Below are 21,498 nucleotides of genomic sequence, written 5' to 3'. Positions count from 1 at the left end.
TATATCCACAGTGCTTAGCACTGTAGATTATTTGTTCAAACTGTGACTGAATAAGCAGTTCTTCAATTAACTAATGAATAAATCCGAACATCTCCATTAGCAGCAACTATCACCCTAGGTTGGAAGACACTCACATCCCTTAGACATCCTTCAATGAAGACAAAACAGGAAAGAATGATCCATCTGCACTGTTGCCAAAAAGAAAGTCATATGGTTGGACTAAATACATTTTGGTTAAATGGTAATTATTTATATACTTTATTATTTCATTGTATTTTTGGTTATTAATATTTGTTAAAGAATGTAATATGTTAGAATACCATCAGGAATTCATTCAGAGTATTGACATTCATTCAAGAAGCTGGAAGATCTAGTTTACAAGAAACCAAATTTTCAAGGAATGTCTACAAGGCCCACAGATAGACAATTTACTTGCATTCCAATTGCAGTTTTTAGTTCCTTATGTTAACATTATATCACTATATGTTACCAAGCAGTCAATGTGCATAAGATGTCAAACAAAATATCCAAATAAGTAGTTGTGAAAAAATGGAGAAAATGTTAATTCATCCTTAGCTCTTTTTTTAAATAATTTTCTTTATTGAAGTATCATTGATATACAATCTTATATTGGTTTCAAGTATACCGTTTTGAATGGCCACCATCCAAAAGATAAGAAATAAGATCATTAGTTCTTATACCTGTACGTGATGTGTTTGTGCTGCCACTTCTGTCCTGTTAATGCATATCGCTTTCGACGAATATTAAATTTGGAGCTACCTCTTGTCTGGTCAGGTACACCACATCGAGGCTTCTTCATCCAGCTGCAAAAAGCAGTATTTTCCAGTTATTTACCAACAAGCCTAATCATTAATTGCAAAAGGAAATCAATTGAGAAGTTTATCTATGACAGTGATAATGAAATAAGAAAACATAAAAGAGAAAACTGTAAATTTTACTGCAATTTGAATTGAAGTAGAAAGCATATATTTTTCCCCTTGATCAAGAATCACTAGTTCACAACTCATTTCTTTACATAATTTTTCTAATTCATTTTGAGCTTACTGTAGACTTAAGTACTCTTAAACTTCTAACTAGAATCTGCTCCTAATAAGATATGTGACCTTGGGCAATTAATTAATCCCTGGACTTATTCATAAAATGAGACTTTTAAAAATAAATTATCATTAATGCCTCTTCCAGCTTTTAACATTCAACAATTTAAAAAATCTACTACATGACCTTAAATTCCAGGAGTCAAGAGGGTATATGTTATTCTCTTTTCTAGTTTAAAAGAAGTAAATTGTTTGGAATCTTTAATAATAATCAAATTCAATGCTTAACAAATATTTCTTTCCAAATGTGAGGTTTAGCATCACATGAATAAGTTTACCATTTATATATGGAAAGTGAAATACTGCTTTTGATTTATTAATTTTCAATACTTGTTCAGATACAGTTGTCTAACTTCATTTCTAGGGAGCTTCATTTGGCCATTGTCTTGTTTTCTATATAGTCTTGCTTCTCTTCTAAGGAGAAAGATTTTCATGATTTGTAGTAGTTTTTCTTCAGTGACTCATAAAATAGCTTTACCATTCATTAGCCCATTTAATTGAACAATTACAAAGCTAATGCAGAATCTTCATGGTGCTACATGCTTCAGAAAGTGGAAAGGAGAAAAAAAATCAATCTTTGTCTATTTCACCAAATACTTAACAATTTTACACTCTTTAAATGGAAAATAATTGACTGTACAAATGACTAAAGATATCCATTTTGTGAAAATGTTATGTGGATAAATCAGCTAATTAGCTTTTATAAACATAAGAATAGCTTCATGCAAGATTTGAATATGACTTTTACTTTTTAAGAAAGGTGACATTTTTCCAATAAGCATTACAAATTTCTCCTTTTTATTCTGCCCCTAGTGATAATCTATAGACATTGCAGTTATCAGACTTAAGAAAATTCCTCCTAGTTTATAATGCATTTTAGGGTTACTTCCAAAACACCACTCTTGCCCTCTATGAAAGTCTCCAAACCAAATGACATGTCTAACTCCTAGGAGGCTATCCAGAGCTACGGAATTGAACTCTGTGGAGTTAAGACTGAAAAATCCTTATTTTTAACTAACACTCCCAGAGCATTTCTCAAAGCCACTAAATTTGAGAGAGATTTCACTACACTCAAATATTTCAAAATATTCAAGGGCAGGGTATCTACATCTCCCCAGTATCTTATACAACTTTTGGAATATAAAAGATTCTCAATGAATAGTGGATAGAGATACTTTGTATATATTATTTTTAGTGAAAAATGATTACTTTTTACTATATACTGTAATATCTAGATATAGATTTAAGTAGCAAATTGTAAGCATTAACAGAGGGCTTATTATGAATTAAGAGGATTTTATATATAAGTATCCCATAATTATATTCTCAAAAAAAATTATAATATTCCTAAAGCCAGGTACTTATTCTTATTTATCTCATTGAAAGTACTGGGAGAATAGAGAATACATAATTATTAAAATGAATAAATTTACTTAATGTGGATGTGGTTACACTTACATTTAGCTAAGATAAATATTTAAGTAGCACTCTGGGAAAAGAAATTATTTTGAAATGGATAGTGGGATAAAATTTGACAAAAAAGAATTAGCTATTAGGATAAAGTATATTGTCAATGAGGAGAGATTCTCTAAAATTACTCTAATAATCCATGAAATTAAAAAATGAAGGTAGCATTGAAAAAAGTTTAAATTTATTAATATATATTTCCTCTTAGATCATGCATATCTTGGATATAGTAAATGTTTTCTCAGTGAAACACTGCATCTTCCAAAGGATAGGGTTTTTAGGGCTAAGAATAAGATTCCTGGGTTGAAAGATATCTCTGCTGAATTCCTTATATATTTCATAGATTTTTGCTCACTTAACATAATTTTTCTTATGTTACAATTATTTGCTCAATTATTTACTCATTCCATTCTGATTCATTCATCCAGTAATATTTTTGAGCTTTTGTAACATGCTGAGATATAAAAAATAAGAATATAATGGGTTAAGTGCTCTCACATCTCCATCTAGATATCCTGCCATGATTTCTAATTTTACATGTGCTAACAAAATTGTGATTTTCCTACTCCAGACTTGTACCAATTCCTCTGATCCTTCTAATGCTGAAATCAGATACCCAGATAAAGTCCTCCACTGCTCTCTCCTCACATCCAACCAATTATGATGGAGTCTCTTTTGCCTCCAAAATTTCACATGGTATCGCTCACTTGCACTAATGTCTACCTTCTCACTTCTAAACATAAATCTTTCCAAAGCGCAGATGTGTTTTCTACATATATTAAGAATAAAATCTACTTAGAAGAATGTCCCTTGGCCTTCACTTCCCAAGATCTACTCAGGTACCTAAAGAACCAGACCTCTTTATGCCTTTGTATACTGTGACCTCTGTCTGGAATACGTTTTCCTCCTAGTTCACTTTAAGAATTCTAACTTTCACTATTCAACTCATATAGGTAGTTTACCATTTTAACACAATGTATTATGCTGTCTATTTTAATTTGTGTATGCCGCTATATTCCACTGGCATATGAGTAATGACAGACAGCTCTGAATGGGGTTAACACTCAGTGAAATCTCCAATAAGGAAAATGAAACCAATGAACTAAGTCTGCAAGATTTTTTTGCACATGCAGATCTCCCCTAATATCCTACACATTCCTTGGAGACTTTGTCTTTCCAGTTCTGTGCCTTGAATAAATGCTTATTGCACAGATATTGTTTATACCTTTATATAAAGCTAAATTATAAAATAAATGAATTGAGTGTGAGAAATGAATATAAGAACGGGCATAATCTAATATCAGTTGTTAATTTAATGCAGAGTCCTTAATGAAGGTTGGTCAAGTTAAGAACATTCTGTATTAACTTCACCTCTATTTGTATCCATGTCTTGGCACAGAGATATTAGCAAGCATTATTTATTAAATATGCAAAACCTCAAAGTATATCATGCAAATGAATATGACATATATTATCTGAGCTAAATTGGTCTTCTGGCTTTTTATGTGACTTCAAACACTTAAATTATTCTTTTAATTTCATAAATCAGATTCTTGCTCCTACAATTTTTAAAGTTCTCAGTAGATAAAAATAATGGTCAATGTTCAACAGGACTCATCAATGAATTAAATGTTTAATAGTAAATATAAAATTGGTATATTAGTGGTGCTATCTGAGCTGCAAAATCTTAGCTGCATTCATAAACCAATTTGATAAATCCCATATATATCTGTACACAAGGGTGAAAAACTGTATGCACAAGTAAATTGACTGACTGTCTCACCTAAGGTAACAACCATAACATATGAAAGAAGTGGGATGAAGTGTGTGTGTATTATTTTCAAGCAGTGCTTTTTTAAGAAGGTATCATTACTAAAACATACTTATTTTTCAGTGTGTCAAATTGAATTAAGCTTATATACGTGTGCTTCTTTGCTGACTTATTTGATTAAGAATTTTAAGCTGACATTCTAAAGCAGACAGACATGTAAATGGGCAATGGAGGAAGGGGTGAGCTACAAGAAAGGCATTTTTTAAATTTCAAGGTATAAATGATGGTACTACTCAATTTTCATAAACATAACATGGATATTCAGTATTAATTTAGTTGTTTAGAACCCACAGCATTTTAAAATTAGTTGGACAGGTCATTAATGTCTTCATTTAAATTATCTCAACTTAAAAAGGAAAAATATCTAAACTCAGTGCTATGGAGAGCAGTTATCTCTCAGGAGGGGAAGCTAAGGCCCCTGCTTATTTAGCTATCAACCATTGTTCTGTTACCAAACGAGGGTTGATCTATCCTATAATGTTATAGTGTTTGAGTACCACTGATATATTCAGAAGTAAAGAAAAATAACTTTAATTACCAATGAACTTATCTTTTACATCCAAATTAAAAAAGAAGAGTCTTAACTTGATAGTTTAAACAAAACATATTGATAAACCAGAAAGCTTGTAAATCTTGATACATCCAAATAAATACTTCTATTTTCAAATGTAGAGTTCAAATACCACTATAGTATAATAATCTTTTTAAAAAGCTGGGCACGGTTTGAATAAATTAAGCAAAATTACTCATATCCTACATATATATGTATAACACTCACACATATACATACACATATATGATGGGAGATTAAAAAAGACCACCCTAAAAGTGATACCTCATTAATTGCACTTCAGTGCATAACACCACACACATAAAAGATAAACAAAACTTTAAAAATACTATCAATATTATATAAGCCTATTAGACTCATTTTCATTATTGCCTTGCTATCTTTTTCTCTCCTTGCTAAATGTAATTTAGCAAGCATAACATAAATTGCTCCACTTATTTAGGAATTTAAGTGAGCTTGCTCAGAAAAATTAGCTGAACAACCCATAATGTACAAGAATTATTGCAACATATGATAGTGAGCTCATTGAGGGGTAGGGGTTAAGTATTTATTACTAACACCAATGCTAACAAATATAAAAGCAAAATAATATGCCATTTAAAGCTTATATATGTGGCTTGAAATGGTTAATTTCTTCAACATAATATAGGGACTACCACAATCGGCATTGTTATTTTTAATTACCAAAGAATTATAGATTTAATGCACTGAATGTCTGATGAAGGAGGATATGATTATTTAATTTAAAAACAATTGACCTTGACAAGAATTTAAAATTGGGTAAAATTTATGGCATATGAAAATGAATCTCAAGACATTATTTCACTATTGAGAAATAATTTTAGGTCTATAATTGTCTATATTTTATGAATAAGGCTTAGATAAAATTTTATACCTAATAATTTGACTATGTACAGTAATCATGCGATTTCAGCATAGATTGTTACCACACATTCATTTGTGATTACAAAAGCACAGACAATTGCTTAAGTAGCATGATTCTAGGGGTTATATTTAGATAAATAGTACACTATTTGAGCTGAGTACCATAAACAACAATACCCCAAGCCTGGGGATACAACAGTGGATCAAAACAGACAAGAAGCAAATGAAGCCACAGGGTTTCCAGTTTGAGTGACAATGAGTGAGGCACAGAGGAGAGAGGAAGCATGGCAGTCTAGGAAGGGAAAATGGGAGTTTAAGAAGGCTTCGGAGGGTTCACCTAGAAATAATTATCAGGTAAAAAACACTCTATTTAGAGGGAAAAATGTATTTCCAATTCAAAAATAAATAAATAAATGATAATAACTGATTTAGAACAAAGTTTTGTTTAAAAAAAACCACACACCAAAACCAAAATAGTCAAAAAACCATTTTGTGTTAATTTAAAGCCTGACTACTTTCTCTATAATGCCATAATTCATAGAAAAGCTCCTTAAACTCCTACTCACTGGGACAATCATTTCTTCTGGTCTGGAATCAGAGCCACTGGATGCCCCCAAAAGCCCCTGTCCTTCTCCGCACCTCTGCATCTTTTACATGGTCCTGTCAGAGGACTACTACAAACTGTTCAGATCCCTTGCCACATGAAGGGCCCAAATAAATCCTGCACACATTTCTCTTCCATTAACTCCTGACAAAAACCTTTTCCTAGACATTTTAGGAAATCAAACCTATCCATCTTGAGTCCTTCCAGTAAGCTGAAGAGCTTCCAAAATTCTGGGGAAACACAGATTTCTGGACTTTCTTAATTTTAATATCTCGTAAAAAACAGATTTAAAGTACTTGGCTTCCCCAGTTCTCAATTTATTGTATGTAAAAAAAAAAAAAACCTGTCATATTTTTGAAGAAAGTGAATCAGAAGATAGCTCTACATTAGGGAACAAAAAAGCTGCCCTGAGAACTTTGTAAAATGTTGTGATGAAGAATATAATTTAAGTGGAATCCTGTACTATATACAGCAACAAATTGTGGGAATTACTACAGGTTTTCCTTATTAATTTAAAGCTGTATTTGTGTAAGAAAAGCGGCATATTATGACTTAAATGAAAGTTTGATAGTATACTAAAGAGAGAAAGTACTAAAGAGGATAAGTAGGTTAAAATAACCAAGATTTATTCCTAATTTTGAAAACAAGTTTTTCATGCACAGAGAATATGTTATAAAATTACTAATTCTAGTTTCACAGATGTAGGTCAAAGTTAATATATACATATCTTAAAAACTCTAGGAAAGGTAATATATTTTTTTCAATTGATTTGATGTTTAATTTTCAAGGTTTTATTAGGTTTTTCTCCATCTTAAAATAGAAACAGTATACTAACATCATGCTGTAAGTATTAGAAAGCAAAATACAATTTTAGAAACATAGTTGAACTCAGATATTTCAGGTACTTAAGGTTTAAAAAGAAAGATAAATGTATTATTTCTTGAGGTACACACGATGGTGTAGTTAGAATGTTCCCCAACTATATGCCAACAGATCTGGATTCTGCAACCTTCTGAAGTTCACTTAGATTTTGACTTTCCATTTCTTTATTTGAAAAAGTAGAGGAAAGTATACAACTGTTTGCCCTATTGTGGAGGGTTGATCTGTGATGATCATATTAATAATGAAGTAGATTTACTTTGTGAGTATCAAGGACTCAATAAACACAAATGACTCTTTGATGCACTGAAAAAATTAATCACTTCCTCCTTTGCTCTCCAGAAACAATAATGCTCTTTCCTAACGGAACTTAGTGTACCTGTGACAAAATAATTTGTGACTATGTCTAGCTAAGCAGTTAACATAAAGTTCTTTTGAAGAAAAGCCTGTCTTCTGAATCTGCATATGCCTCTTTCACAACCTGCCCAGTAAAGAGTTATTAGTTGAATAAATAAGTGAACGAATGACTGATGAACCAATAAAGTAATTTTTAGTTCAGTAAGAGTAAAAGCAAACCTTTTGATAATAAAATACAAAAAGCAGACACTTTGAAGTGAAAACCCTTTCTTGGTTTAACTAATTTAAAAAATTGTCACTAGTAGGGGGCTAATAAACTGTTAACTGGCTCTCCTCCATAAAAAAGAGCCCTGAATTGTATTGTTTCCCATTTTCCTTTGTTGGCATGATTGTTACTTTGGCCAATTTCAACTACTGATGTGGTATCACCTCGCAGGGAAACAAGGTGCACAGTATGCTCTCACCAACCCTGTGAGCCATCTCCAACACATCACCGACCGCTGTTCTTCACATAGTGGCTTCAATCGTACATCCACTTTGACATTCATCATTCATATTTTCTTCCCTATTTTGAAAATGTGTTGCTGAAGTCAGATGAGTAAATATGACTTTGAAAAATCTGACATCTCAGGGGAATGGAGTTAAAATAGGTTAAATTCCGAAGAAAAGTTCATGAAAAAAAAGATCACTCCATCTGTGGCCAGCAGAGTTCACTTAAAGTTTTTCAGGCTACTTAATGTGGCTCAAGAACCAAAACAGAGAGTGGGGTGTCATTACTTACTCAATTGTGTTTCTGTCCACTTTTCCTGTCATGTTAATGCCATAGAACTGCTGCATGGCAGCTAAGGCAGACTGCATGGTCTCCGCAGAGCGCAGCACCGACATGCTGGGGTCGGTCGGAGGAAGGTAGCCGTACTTCTGTAACCAAACCTGCAATAAAAGCACAGTGCCTTTCAGATCAACTTCATGGTTTAACAATGATTTTACAGTAATTAAAATATGTCCATAGTAGATCTTTAAACTTTATTTCCTCTACCAGAGCATATATTATTTAAGTGTTTTTATCTCTTGTTAACATATGTTCTGTAATGTAGGTTACTTTAACATAATTTCAGTGGTTGTTATGGATCTTTTTAACATACCTACAAATACTAATTGAAAAGAAGAAGATAACCATTTATTGGAAGCTAACAGTTATAAGGTACTGGATAAGATCACAAATAAGATCGTTCTTGCCCTCTAGAACTTCAACTTCCCAAAATAAAGGATGACACTTTTTTATCAACAGACACCATTGAGATGTCAGCTCTGGAAGAGGAAGGTAATATACATATAACACATCTAAAGTGTCACTGTCCTAAACAACTGACCAGTACCCAGAGCTGTGATGAGCAGCAGCATCACAGACAAACTATGTTATTGTGTCATGACATCAGGGGTATAAATTCCAGGCAACTTGTCTATCCAATTGCAGCTAGATGGTCTTCAAGAGTAGGTAACTGTTGACCTCATAAAAAGAATATTCCATCATTTATTTAAGGTGATTCACTTCAATCCAAATAATGTAAGTGACTAAGCTTCTCACAGATAAATGAAATCAGACTGTCTTGTTAGGTATGTTTGGCTCCCTCTTTAAGTGTCTCATGATTTTTATCCTCCTTGTCTTCAGGGAAGGAAGATCTGAGAGGGTAGTGAAAGATGTCAGGGTTAAGATCATATCACAAACATGATGATAGCAACAACTCAAAGTTATTTAAGGTTAGATTTTTAAAAGAATCCCAAATTCAGAGTATTTGGAAAAAAAATATTATCACTAGAGAGCAGATGCTTTCTAGTTCTACAAGTCTTATGCATTCATTTTAAAATGCACAATCATATGTTCAGCTCATATCTCATCCTTCTGTCTTTTATCTCCATCTTCTATAGGGCTCTAGGATTTCCTGAAGTGTAGTGAACTACCTGCTGAATTGTGAAAGGCCAAATAATTCTGGCTCTGGCACAGAACAGAAGCTGCGCCATTTAATGGAAAGTATTCACTAGAATGTATTTCCCTCCCTCTCTGGGTCTATTCAACATATAAATGATGATCCTATGAAGTTGCAGCTTTATCCCAATATATGATACAGTTCTATTATGACCTTATAACTAAAATACAGGAGAGGTATTTTCTCACTGAAAATAAAGAACAATTACAGTAGTTAAATTTCACCAAATGCAGCTGATATGAAGTATATCAAAGGCTTAAAAAGTGAAACACGAGGTGAAACACAAGGTGGAACTTTTTGTGGTATCTCCAAAAGTGCAGTACTATAAGAATAGTTCTTTGAAAACTAAAACATTTATTCTAAAACTCTTCCTTAAGAGAATAGCAATGTATCACTGTCAGGAAGGTTTACTGTTGAAATTCCATCTAGTAAACTCATCTACCATGTAGTGAAAACATGCCAAGACACTCCTCTCATCTAATCTGTAATGAATAGGCTGCCAGGGTAGACACATATATTCAGTAACCTAGTCAACAGTGGTGCAGGCTGAAATAGATCCATTTTTTTTTCTGAATGAAGGAGACAAGATTTCACTGGCAATATATTACTTACTAGGAAATTTAATGTCTATTGTCATGCAGTTTCCTCCAGATTAGAAGATTTCATCTTGATTTTTAATAGTACAAATGCACTAATATCTGAAATTGAACTCTTTTTTTTTTTATACAACACTTTGTTTGCATTAATTTCTTACTTGCTAGAGAGCTGAACTGTTGCTAGGTTACTCATGGGTGCTAAGCTACTGGCAATCACATTTATAAGGACAGCGAAGAGAAAACTGTTAATGATAAACTCTGATTTATATACAAATAGACAGACTACAAAAATACATAAACATTAAGTACATAATGAAAAAATAGCATGTCCTGAAAAACACATTTAATTTATGCCTTAGCCTTTCAAATAATAAAAAAATAAATTGTGATTTTTCTTCAAGTTCTCTTTTATATTATGTCATTCATCATGAATGGCTATTTTTCCAAAAGACTGAGAAGTGGGTAATTCTTTTTTAATTGTAAAATATCAAGAAAGCATGGGATCTACTATTTTAGGGTCAAAGTTTGTTTCTTGTTTGATAACAATGGCATTAAGATTACAGGTTACCTTGAGTTTACCATTCTTAATGTCTTTGTTATTTGTTAATCAAGAAATCTTCTCTGACATCATCAAAATTGACTAGGAATAATTCTCAACTGAAACATGTAACACATCTTTCCACAAAAGAATGGGAAATCAAGCCTGACTATATTGGTCTCATGTTAGAGTATGAAACCAGCAAGTCCTCAATAATATTTCTTACTGAAGCAAAAACTGCTATAAACAACCTTACACTAGGTCAATGTAAAAAGCAAGTAATTATATCTTCAATAACTTAAAGTATTCATTTGATCCACTGTGCTTGTTTATATTCACAATACTCAATATGGACACTGCAGATGAAAACAAATACTTGCTTAAATAATTAATCACCAAGGAGGTGCCTCCCTTGAGTTTGTTTTTGTTTTACTACTTCTTTTAAACCGCTGAGACCACAGTTTTCTGAGATCTGATCATTTTTTGTATGATAGAGAAAAAGATCCATACCAAATACTCCTAAATAATAAGATACTAATGCTTTCTGGAGGAGACTAAATTGGTCAGCATGGTGATGTAAACACGAGCTGGACCTGTACAGTCAGCATCAATGGTAGAAAACTACTGTGGCAAAATCTACAGAGCTTTGTAAACAATGAATCTTAAGGTACCAATGGATGATGTTCAGGTACACACAGTGAAGATGAGGAAAAACAGTGGTCCAAAATCATCAACAAAGGAGGCTCTTGTATAAGTAACCTTACTCTATTTCTGTAACATAAAACTCTTTTGTCATATAAATAGAACAAGATAGTAACCTTAATACTTTATTATTCTATGATAGTGAACAAAAGAAAGTTTGGGGAATGGGGATACAACAGAAGTGACAGAGAAAAACATTTCTTTCTCTCTTTTCCTACTAAATTACAAATCTGTGCAATCATATTTGATAAATAATTAAGTCTACAAAGTAACATTTGAAGATGCACCTTACTCCTTAAAGAGTATACCATAGACATCTATCCTTATACACTCTTATTTGAAATATATACCTGTCTTCAACATTGTTTTAAAATATTACTTCTCCTGGATATCTGGAAATACACTGGACTCCTGCTGAGATTGTTGGTCCCTTGGTATTTTTTCAGTGTTCTCAAATGCACTATATAACTATAATGGATAGTTAAGAAATAATTTCCTCATGTGTGTGTTTTGGGGAAATGATATCAAATTTGTTGGGTTGATGTGAGGATAGGAAATATATAAAGCCTTGTTCAGTAAGTCATATTATTATTTTGTGCTTTTTAATGTTCTGAGTTCTTGAAATTGCTCCTGCTCAAGTTAAGATTTGTCCTTGGAGTGGGGTGAGACTGAAAAGCCAGGTGAGATTTAAGAAGTCAGAGTTATGAGGAAAGACAAGCTACAAAAAAGGGTAGAAAATCATATGCTTTTTGACAATTCCCCAAATCCCGAAACACAAAGAAGTATGAGAAATCTGACAGTTTGTTTTTTGTTTTGCTTTTTGGCTTTGTTTTATTTTGCTCACTGGATTGACGTGCATTTGAGAGCATTGAAAAAAATATCAAGAGGCAAGTTTCTTTGAGGAAAAACTTGACTCCTTTTACTGTCTGGGACTCAGCCCATCTCATTACCACTAGAACAGGTAACCTCAGAACCTCAAATGGAGCAAAAAAATCTAACCTTGAATTACCTTCCTTGCATTACTAACATATTCAAATATCTTGCTATATTGGAGACAAAGCCAATTTTCTGCATTTAGTATTATTCAATGGAGAAATGCTGTTCTCTGCAGAGCAAGAAGATGAATATATGAAACAATGAAAGATAAACACTTAAATATTTAATTCTGTCCCATTCACGGCACAAGATATTGCCATTACTGGATTATAGTATAAATGGGAGTAGCAGGCACACAGTTTCAGGAAGTCCATTAAGAAAGAATGTCTTTGTCATTTACATTTCATTTAACCATATTATGAGAATCTTTGTCATTTGACTCAGCTACCTACACCCATATAACAATGGGGTACCCTGAAAGATGGTTATCAAGAGTGACAACAAAGTAGTTTTCATGACTAATTGCAAAAGTAAGCAGAGAATTTTTAAGAGTATATATTTAGTCTCCCAGGCAGGTATTAAAATCTAAAGAAGTACATTTTCCTCCTGTTGTTGTAGTTAATAAATTTATAAATGCCTTAAAATAAAATTAAGATATTATTACTCATTTCCTCAGAAGAATCACAAATGTAAGAACTATGGAACTCCCTCAATGGTAGAACACAGAATATAGAAAGAACATGTTGAAATGATGTGCAGATGGCTTTCAAAAAAAATTAAAGATTAAACTAATGAATTTATTAGGGCAGGAAGTGATTTATCTTAGAAATCATAGAAATTTTTGGAGGCAAAGAAAAGGGAAGTAGGGTTTATAATTTTATTTAATCTTAAAAATCACTTTGCGAGATCGTAATTTCTATTTGTGACTGAGCCACTTATTTCAGGTATAGTTCATTTAATGTGTGGTATGGCTAAATGCAAGTTCCACATATCCAGTGATCAAATGATCCAAATTAGTACTCACTATGGAAGGAAAAGGACAAAGGTAATAAATATATTTTATAGTACTTATTTAGTATCATTTCCATTTACATAATTATAAAAGTTTTAAAAACTTATTTTGGATGTTCTTTTTAAAATTATTAAATTTATGTCAGATTTTAACATATTTACTAATAAAAATATTTAAAATATTTAAACTTGAAAGAATTAATATACATTCTGATATAATTAACTGACTTTCTTGATAAAATGCAGCTGAAAGAGTACACTTTTTAGCAGTTAAGTTCTTGATGTTATAAAGTTATTTTGCATTTTTCAGCTAAACATATTTGTTAAATTCTGATATTAACTACATTTAACAACTAAAACATTGTTAATCTCTATTTTTTGATATTATCTGCATAGTTAGCAAAAACTTAAGGACATTTTTCCATGAAATATATGATTCACTAGTTATAAAGAATCCCAGAATTTAGGGCCTAAATTGTCCAGTCTGAAAAGTGGCTATAAATATGAATTACAACTACCTATTAAACAAAAAATTAAATTGATATGGGAGTAGTTATCCAGAATTGGTAAAACTGAAAATTCACAGTACAAGTTAACGAGGCAGAAATTAGCCTTCTGCTAGTTCAAAAATCTAAATGAGCTCTAAATCACCATCCCATGTAAACCATGAATGAATCAGCATATGAAATTGCATATACAGAATTCAATTTCTTTAGAATTTTACTGTCTACTTAACTGGCTTCTTAAATGGAAATGAAAGTGGAAGGACCAAAAGTTACTCTACTGTACATCTTAGTGATCAAGAGAAAACTGCCATTTGGACAAGGAGACAGAAAACAAGTTGGGTCATTAGTAAGAGTTGTAATGATTGTGATGACCACATTTTTCAAGAAATTCTCTAATTGATGACAGAAAGTGAGAGCGTATAAAGACTAGGGAGAGACTTTCCATTCTGCATGAGAGTGAACTGCACTTTGTACTTGTAGCTATGGGAGCAAAACCACCCAACAGCAATTGCTGAGCACCATGGAAAACAAACAAACTCCCCCAAAAAAACCACAATAAGCCCAAAATGGTAGCCCTTAATTGGGTTCCCAGCATATGCTAGTCATTGTGCCAGAAAGTTACAGAGTACTACAATATATTCTCCTCTTATCTATCTTTACTGGTTTTTTCCTGATTTTTACATGTTTAAAGATGGATATATAGTGTGCACACACACATACACAGACCAGTAAAAGCTCCAAAACACAAAACATCCAGCAACATACAACATCAGGCATGTATGTGATCCTACCATCCCCAGAATGATTCTTCCTTAGGTGGACAGAAATAATTACCAAAATGTAACAGCTTATATTAATAATTAACCTGGTTCTACTGTATATTATGATCACCATGCAAATCTAAACAGTAAAATTTCCCCCAAATTTGTGCCTATTTTCACTAGTCCAGTAGAGTACTGGGCAGTGCACTCTATGAATTTTCTAAAAGGCATGTACTTGAGCCTGAATCATGTGGATGTTCAGTTCAACTCACCTCTACCTTCTGGGGGTAGATTCACTCTCACTAAAGCCAAAAAATGAAAGGAAATTAATCTCAATTAGGGTCTTCAAAGTAGGAATGCAAAATGTCCCATTAAGGCAAAGGTACAAAATACCAGAGCATTTTTTTTTTACTGGAGCATTTTTTTATTTATATGAGGCACACAACCACACACATATAAGGCATAACACAACTATCTGTAAGAAGAAGAAATAAACTTCACTTTTATTTAATGTATATATTGACAGTAGGGCCCTCATTTGGCCAGACTTCATAACTCCTTTGTCACCTATGTTCCACCAGGTGTCTTGGGGGAGGTGGTGGAGTTCCACAATATGAGTTTGCAGTGTAACCTTCAATGATTAGCTTGATTCTAGCACATTACAACATATCCCTATTTTTCTGTGATAGATTAAGTGGGTTTATGGTTTATAGCATTTTAAGAAGTAGACATTTTCTGTAATACGATGGGGAATGACCAAGAAAACATTTTATACTATACAGATGTTTCTTGGTTATCTCATGACAAAATACTTAGAAGAGTTGTCAAACTTAAGTTACACATTTCTTTTACAAAAAGACAAAACTCAATGGCAATTTTGAGAGTATGAAAACAAGAATATTTAGTTTGTCCCATCAACATAAAAGTGATGTTTTAGCACTGCATGAGAAAGAAACTGCTCTTAAGAGAAAGGTGTGCCATGTGGAAAGTAATTTAAAGATGCTTATTTGGAAATGTTTCCATTATCACATGACTGTACTCAAAAAGATATAAATAAATCACTATTAAAACTGTCGTGATTTCCAACTTAAAATTCCAGCAATAGAATTTTCCACCTGTAAAATAACCTGCCAAAATAATAATTTCAATGGGTTTTAAGCCCATTTCTTAAAAGTATGAAAATGCAACACTTTCTGATTAGTTTTCAGGCACAACTGACAGACATCAGGGGAAATGGAAATTTACTGTTTCAATTTTACCAAAAACCTTTGCATAGTTGATGGACAGGGTTATAAAATGAGGCTCCCGATTTGTAATCAGCTAGTGATGCAACTTCTTCAGTTGCATTTATATATCTTTTTGAAGTGTCTTTTTTGGCCACGGCAATTTTTAAGAAGACTAGAAATAAATGGGTCTTGAAATAGGCTGTATTTCAAAGTTTTAATCAACGTCTTCAAAATAATGAAGCATAGCAAGCCACAGAACTTTCTACAAAAAGACAGTGACTAACAATAGTTCTAATAAGAAAAAAACAATATAAAATGCAATAAACACAAAAATTATTTTAAATTTATGTCATCCATAACTCATTAAAATATTTCTATTTTGAATATGTTTTATAATATACATGATGTTTAGTACATCTGCTCATGAATATAATCATAAATAAGACAGGGTGAATGTATTTTAAAAAATGGTTGATAGAGGTATGCTATCAAAAGTGTGGAGATCAGCGAGCTGACAGAAACTACTCAATTTTTAAGTGAAGCTATTTCCTTAAATTCTCTCCAATATGATGTACTTACTCTTCCTGAGGGATAAGATATTTTATCAATATCTATATATTATATTCTGACCCAGACAATTCCCAGGCTCTTCCTTTCTGTCATGCACTATTGAATCTACTCAAATCCTATAGAATAAATTCCTTAGAATGACTTCTAAGCCATTCATGATTTGGTCTCATAGTGTGGCCGTTGCTACTTTGCTCCAGGGAATCTATTCTTCGGTCACACTGAGATTTCAGTCCCACTCCCTCCAGATCTCAATATGGCAACTGCTGTCATCCTTCCATTGCCCACTATTGACCAGGTAATTACTATGCATTATCTTTATTCCTTATACCAAGTCTGTGTGTTAAGCACTATTATCTCTGTTTTATAAATGACAGACTAAAACCCCAGAAAGGTTAAATAACTAGCCCAAGGACACACCAGTGTAAGAGGGGTAATCGGTATTCAAACAGAGATCTGACTGACACCCAAGCTTGGCTCTGTCTGTCACTTGGCTGCTTTCTAGACACAAAGAGACTCAGCCGTCTGTCTGTTTCCTGGGAAATCCTAGGCGATCTATTCACATTTCAAATGAGAAGGTTGACCATCTAAAAACATATCTGCAATAACTGAGAGTGTTCAGGTTTTATGCAAACAAAACATTTCATTTCACATCATGAAAGGACACTGAGCTGTGGTTGCATATGTTCTGGGTGCAATGCTAACTCCTACTTCCAAGAGCTTCTCTAACTGCCAGTGTAACACAGCCTTGCACAGTTCACTTTGTCCAGCCCAATTAATATTCTCATCGCCTTGCTAAAATATATCATTTCTGGCCATTTCAGTTTTACAGTTTAAAAAATACACTGAAAGCCTCTTTGCCAGAGAGTTATCTTTTCTTCATGCTTCATTAATTCTCTCACAGCACTTTCTTATTGTACTGTAGCCTCAGTGTTGCTGGTCAACTGTATGTACACTTTCCTTGGTTATCTCTTCAAAATTAAACCCTTGAATACTTTGTACTTGCTAATGACAGACCAATGTAACCCTCTACCCCTGACCTTGCCCTAAGACTCCAACTCTGCTATCACACTGCTATTTAAATCAAAGATACAGGAGTCATCCTTAATTCTCCTTTTTCCTCATCATTCATATCCACTCCATCACCACGCCGTAGGAACAATTTTACCTTGAACAGGAACTCTGATTTCTGCTAGCACCCCTTTGTCTAGGGCACGATTATCTCCTACCAGAAATTACAAGATTCTTCAACTGGTCTCTGTGCTTTCACAGTGCTACCACTCTCTCTCCTTGTCCAACTAGTGTGTGCTGTCTTTATTTTTTTTATAATAAAAATATATAACCTAAATTTTGCCATTTTAACTATTTTTAAGTGTATAATTTGGTTTGACACTAAGCACCTTTGCATTGTTATGCATCATCTATCAACATCATCCATCTCGAGAACTTTTTCATCATTCCAAACAGAAATACCCATTAAACAATAACTCCCTTTCACCTTCTTCTCCCAGCCCATGGAAACCACTATTGGGTTTCTTTTTTTTTGTCTGTGAATTTGACTACTCTAGGTACCTCATCTAAGTCGAATCATATAGTATTTGTTCTGTTGTGTCTGATTTATTTTATTTAGGATGTTTTCAAGGTTCATCCATGTCACAGCATGTAGTGTGTAACATTTTTAAAGCTAAGTAATATTCTATTTTATGGATATACCATATTTTGTTTATCCAGTTTATCCATTGATGGACAATTGGGTTGTTTCAGTCTTTTGGATACTGTGAGTAATGCTGTTTTCTATGTTTTGGATATTTTAAACAAACATTGGTCTCTGTATATCTGTTCAAATCCCTGCTTTCAATTCTTTAGGGTATATATCCAAAGGTGGAACAGCTGGATTTTATGGTAATTCTGTGTATGATTTTTTGAGGAACTGCCTTACTGTTTTCCAGATGTATCACCATTTTACATTCTCTCCAGTACTGCACAGGGCATCCAATTTCTCCACATTCTCATCAACACTTGATATTTTGTTTTCTGTTCTTTATAATAGTTATTTTGTTGGGTGCAAATCAAGGAATGTCATTCATTTGATTACAACCCTTCAAAAGTTTCCCCGTAACTTAATGTAACATTCAAATTCCTTACTGTGGCCTACAAGTCCATGCATAATCATTATTGAATCTTTAACTTCTTTTCCTAGTGGCCTCTCAATATTCCAGGCACATGGTCATTTTTTCTGTTCCTTTTTTTCTGTTAGAAGAAAGCTAAATTCTTTCTTGCCTTGGGGCACATTGCATTTACTTTTCCTTTGAATGAAATACAAAATACATTTCTCTTCAGGCTTACAATTTAATTCTAATTAGACTTCTTCAAGGAAACCTTCCTTAACTCTACTTTACTACCACCACCATCATGTAGCATCCTGTTTAAGCAGCTTGTTGCATTTATCATGATCACTACATGGTACTTTTGTTTATTTACATTTTTTTCTTTGTCTTTATATATCTTATTCAACATTACAGGCACAACACTTTAGAACAGTTTCTGGCATAATTTCTGAGCTTAAGCAATAAAATTACAAGGGCTAGCTAACTGGGAAATCTGTGATAGCACAATTGAAACTACACTGATGATATTTTGTTGTTTTCTGCACACTAGGTTTACTATCCAACTATTCATCCCCCCCACTCCACCACATGTACACACCATTAGACCCCAAATGAAGAGTCCAGTGCCCCACATGTGAAAACAAATCTGTTTATCACAAACATTGAAAACATGAGTAACATCCAGGCACTTCTGGATAACCTCTAGGAAACATGGAACGAGGTAAAATATGAGCTGACAATTTGAGTCATTGTTGGGAAAGCACTTAGTGGTTTTTCTCTTTGCCTTTTCAGATTCTACTTTCCATCCCCACACCTGGAAATAGCAATCGCTGCAGAATTAACTGTTTTCAGGATGGTACTGATATTCAGTGTAAACAATATACCAAGAGCTAACGTTTATTAAGCCAGGATTTGTGTTCATCCCCTTAATACAGCCAACTCATGTAATTATCACAACAAGCCTATTAGGCTGGTATTGTCATCTTCATTTTACAGATGAGAAAACAGGTTAAGAAGGGTTAATCCCCTTGCTTGGGGCTACAGAGCAAGTAAGTATACAGGTTTCAGTGTGAATCTAAAGTGGCTCTTGCTCTTAACTTCCATGAAGCCAGGAAGAGTGAGTCCTTGATAAACTATCCTTTGTTATATAAGATTAGGGATGATCTGTACAGGCTATTCTAGGTCAGAAATCAGCTGCGTTGTTTCATACAGCTGAATCTCATCCATGGAGAGGTCATTTTTTTTTCAATTTGCTGGAAAAACAAATAAATAAAACACAAAGAAAAACAAATAAGCAAGTGAGAAGTTGTACCTATCAAACCCATTGCTATCAGTTCCAACTCTTAAAAGGCAGAAAATTATTATAATTCTCTAAAATAAAATATTTATTTCCTTTCAAACAGCATAACGCTCTGAAGGCAAAGAGATCTCCTCCATCTATTCATGATTTCCACCAAATGGTAAGAAAAGAGGTTTGATTTTAGCAATCCATTAGTATATTGAGATTTTAGAAGCACTAAAATTTGAAGTTAATTTTTAAGTAGGGTAGGACAGTTAATGGGGAAAGATTCCCCTGACATATCTCCAGAATATGATAAAGTGACTATTGGAAGAATATTGAAAAACAACAACAAAAACACATTTATTACAACTTTCAGTACTGGCTGCTCTCACAAATCAGTTTTTTCTCTCCAGGGACAATTTAGTGCTTCAAAATCTTGAAAGCATTTTTTGCTCCAGAGCATATATAGTTCTTGGAAATGTGAGTTTTTGTGTTTTTCTTTTCTATTTTTTTAGGGAAATAACATGGTAGGAAGGTTGAAGGAGTTTAACATCTATTATAATTAAGGTAATTAAAAGATTAAATGCTTTGTGACAGTAAGACTTTTTTATTTTTCAAAATAAGATTACCTGTGTTTTAAAAATATATGTGATTTAGGGTTAATGAGTAGAAATTCATTAAAACTTCTCAAAATTAAGAAGATGCCTTCTGAACAAAGAAAACCTCTTCCATGGTACATTAATGCCACAGATATTTACTGAAAACCTGTTATATACAGTTCGTGGCTAGGGCTTGAGGTCACATGGTAGACGATGTATAAGTATCCCTGGGTCACCTGGAGCTTACAGGTGTGGGATGTGAGCACTAATTAAGCTACCTCGCAGGAAATATGTCATTTTGGATGGTAATAAAGGCTTTAAAGAGAACATAGAGTGCTGTGAAAGTCTACCTAAGGGCCCTAATTTAGATTTATAGGATAAGACAACACCTGAACCAATAGTTATATTGAAAACTTGAAACATAAAAAGTTAGCAAAGTTGAAAGAGAAAAACCCACACTAAGGAGGGAGATGGTCAACTACAAATACCCAGAGGCAAGGGTGGTGGTTTTAAAGCATATACACAAATTCTCAGACACTTGTCCTTTCACAAGGAGTCTAAGTTCTGCTTCTGGGTTCTGGGCTGGTCTTAGCACTTAGTTCTGATGAAAGGAACCTGATGGGAAAGATGCTGCTCAGCTTTCGAGCCTAGACAGGAAAAAGGGGCACAGCCTCTGCCTGACTCGCTCTCTGTCTCTCTCTCCGAAGACTCACCAGGGGAACCCAGCCTCCATACTTGCAGGAAGGCCAGGCCATGTGTAGGTGTTCCCACTCACACTCTCATCTAAAGTCCCAGGCAATTAGCCAGCATCAACTGCCAGACAAGTGAGTAACATGCGTTCAGATGATTCCAGATCTCAGCCTATGACTAGTCCTTACACAGACAAACTGCCCTTGCTGAGCCTGACCCAAACTACAGATCTGTGAGCAAAATACATGCTGCTGTTGTTTTAACCCACTAAACTTTCGGACAGATTGTCTCATGGCAATAAATAACTGAAACAGCATGGAAGAGCTTGGTGTCTTCAAGGAA

At 33.5% G+C, this 21,498-nt stretch overlaps 1 protein-coding gene across 2 annotated transcripts in view; it reads right to left on the bottom strand.

The window, feature by feature from the left end:
- MMP16 (matrix metallopeptidase 16) overlaps window positions 1-21,498 on the bottom strand; it is a 314,497-nt gene that overhangs the window by 164,534 nt on the left and 128,465 nt on the right. For both annotated transcript variants that reach the window (XM_057497909.1, XM_057497908.1), the window contains 2 exons: window positions 8,491-8,639; window positions 702-824 (listed from right to left, as the gene is read on the bottom strand). In XM_057497909.1, coding sequence (XP_057353892.1) covers window positions 702-824; window positions 8,491-8,594 — 227 coding nt within the window. In that variant the 5' untranslated portion in view covers window positions 8,595-8,639. The remainder of the gene's footprint in view (window positions 1-701; window positions 825-8,490; window positions 8,640-21,498) is intronic.

This window comes from Manis pentadactyla, chromosome 3, assembly GCF_030020395.1.
Source record: "Manis pentadactyla isolate mManPen7 chromosome 3, mManPen7.hap1, whole genome shotgun sequence".
Lineage (NCBI taxonomy): Eukaryota > Metazoa > Chordata > Mammalia > Pholidota > Manidae > Manis > Manis pentadactyla.
The sequence above is the reverse complement of the archived record's forward strand: the minus strand, read 5'-3'. Positions and strand labels throughout refer to the sequence as shown.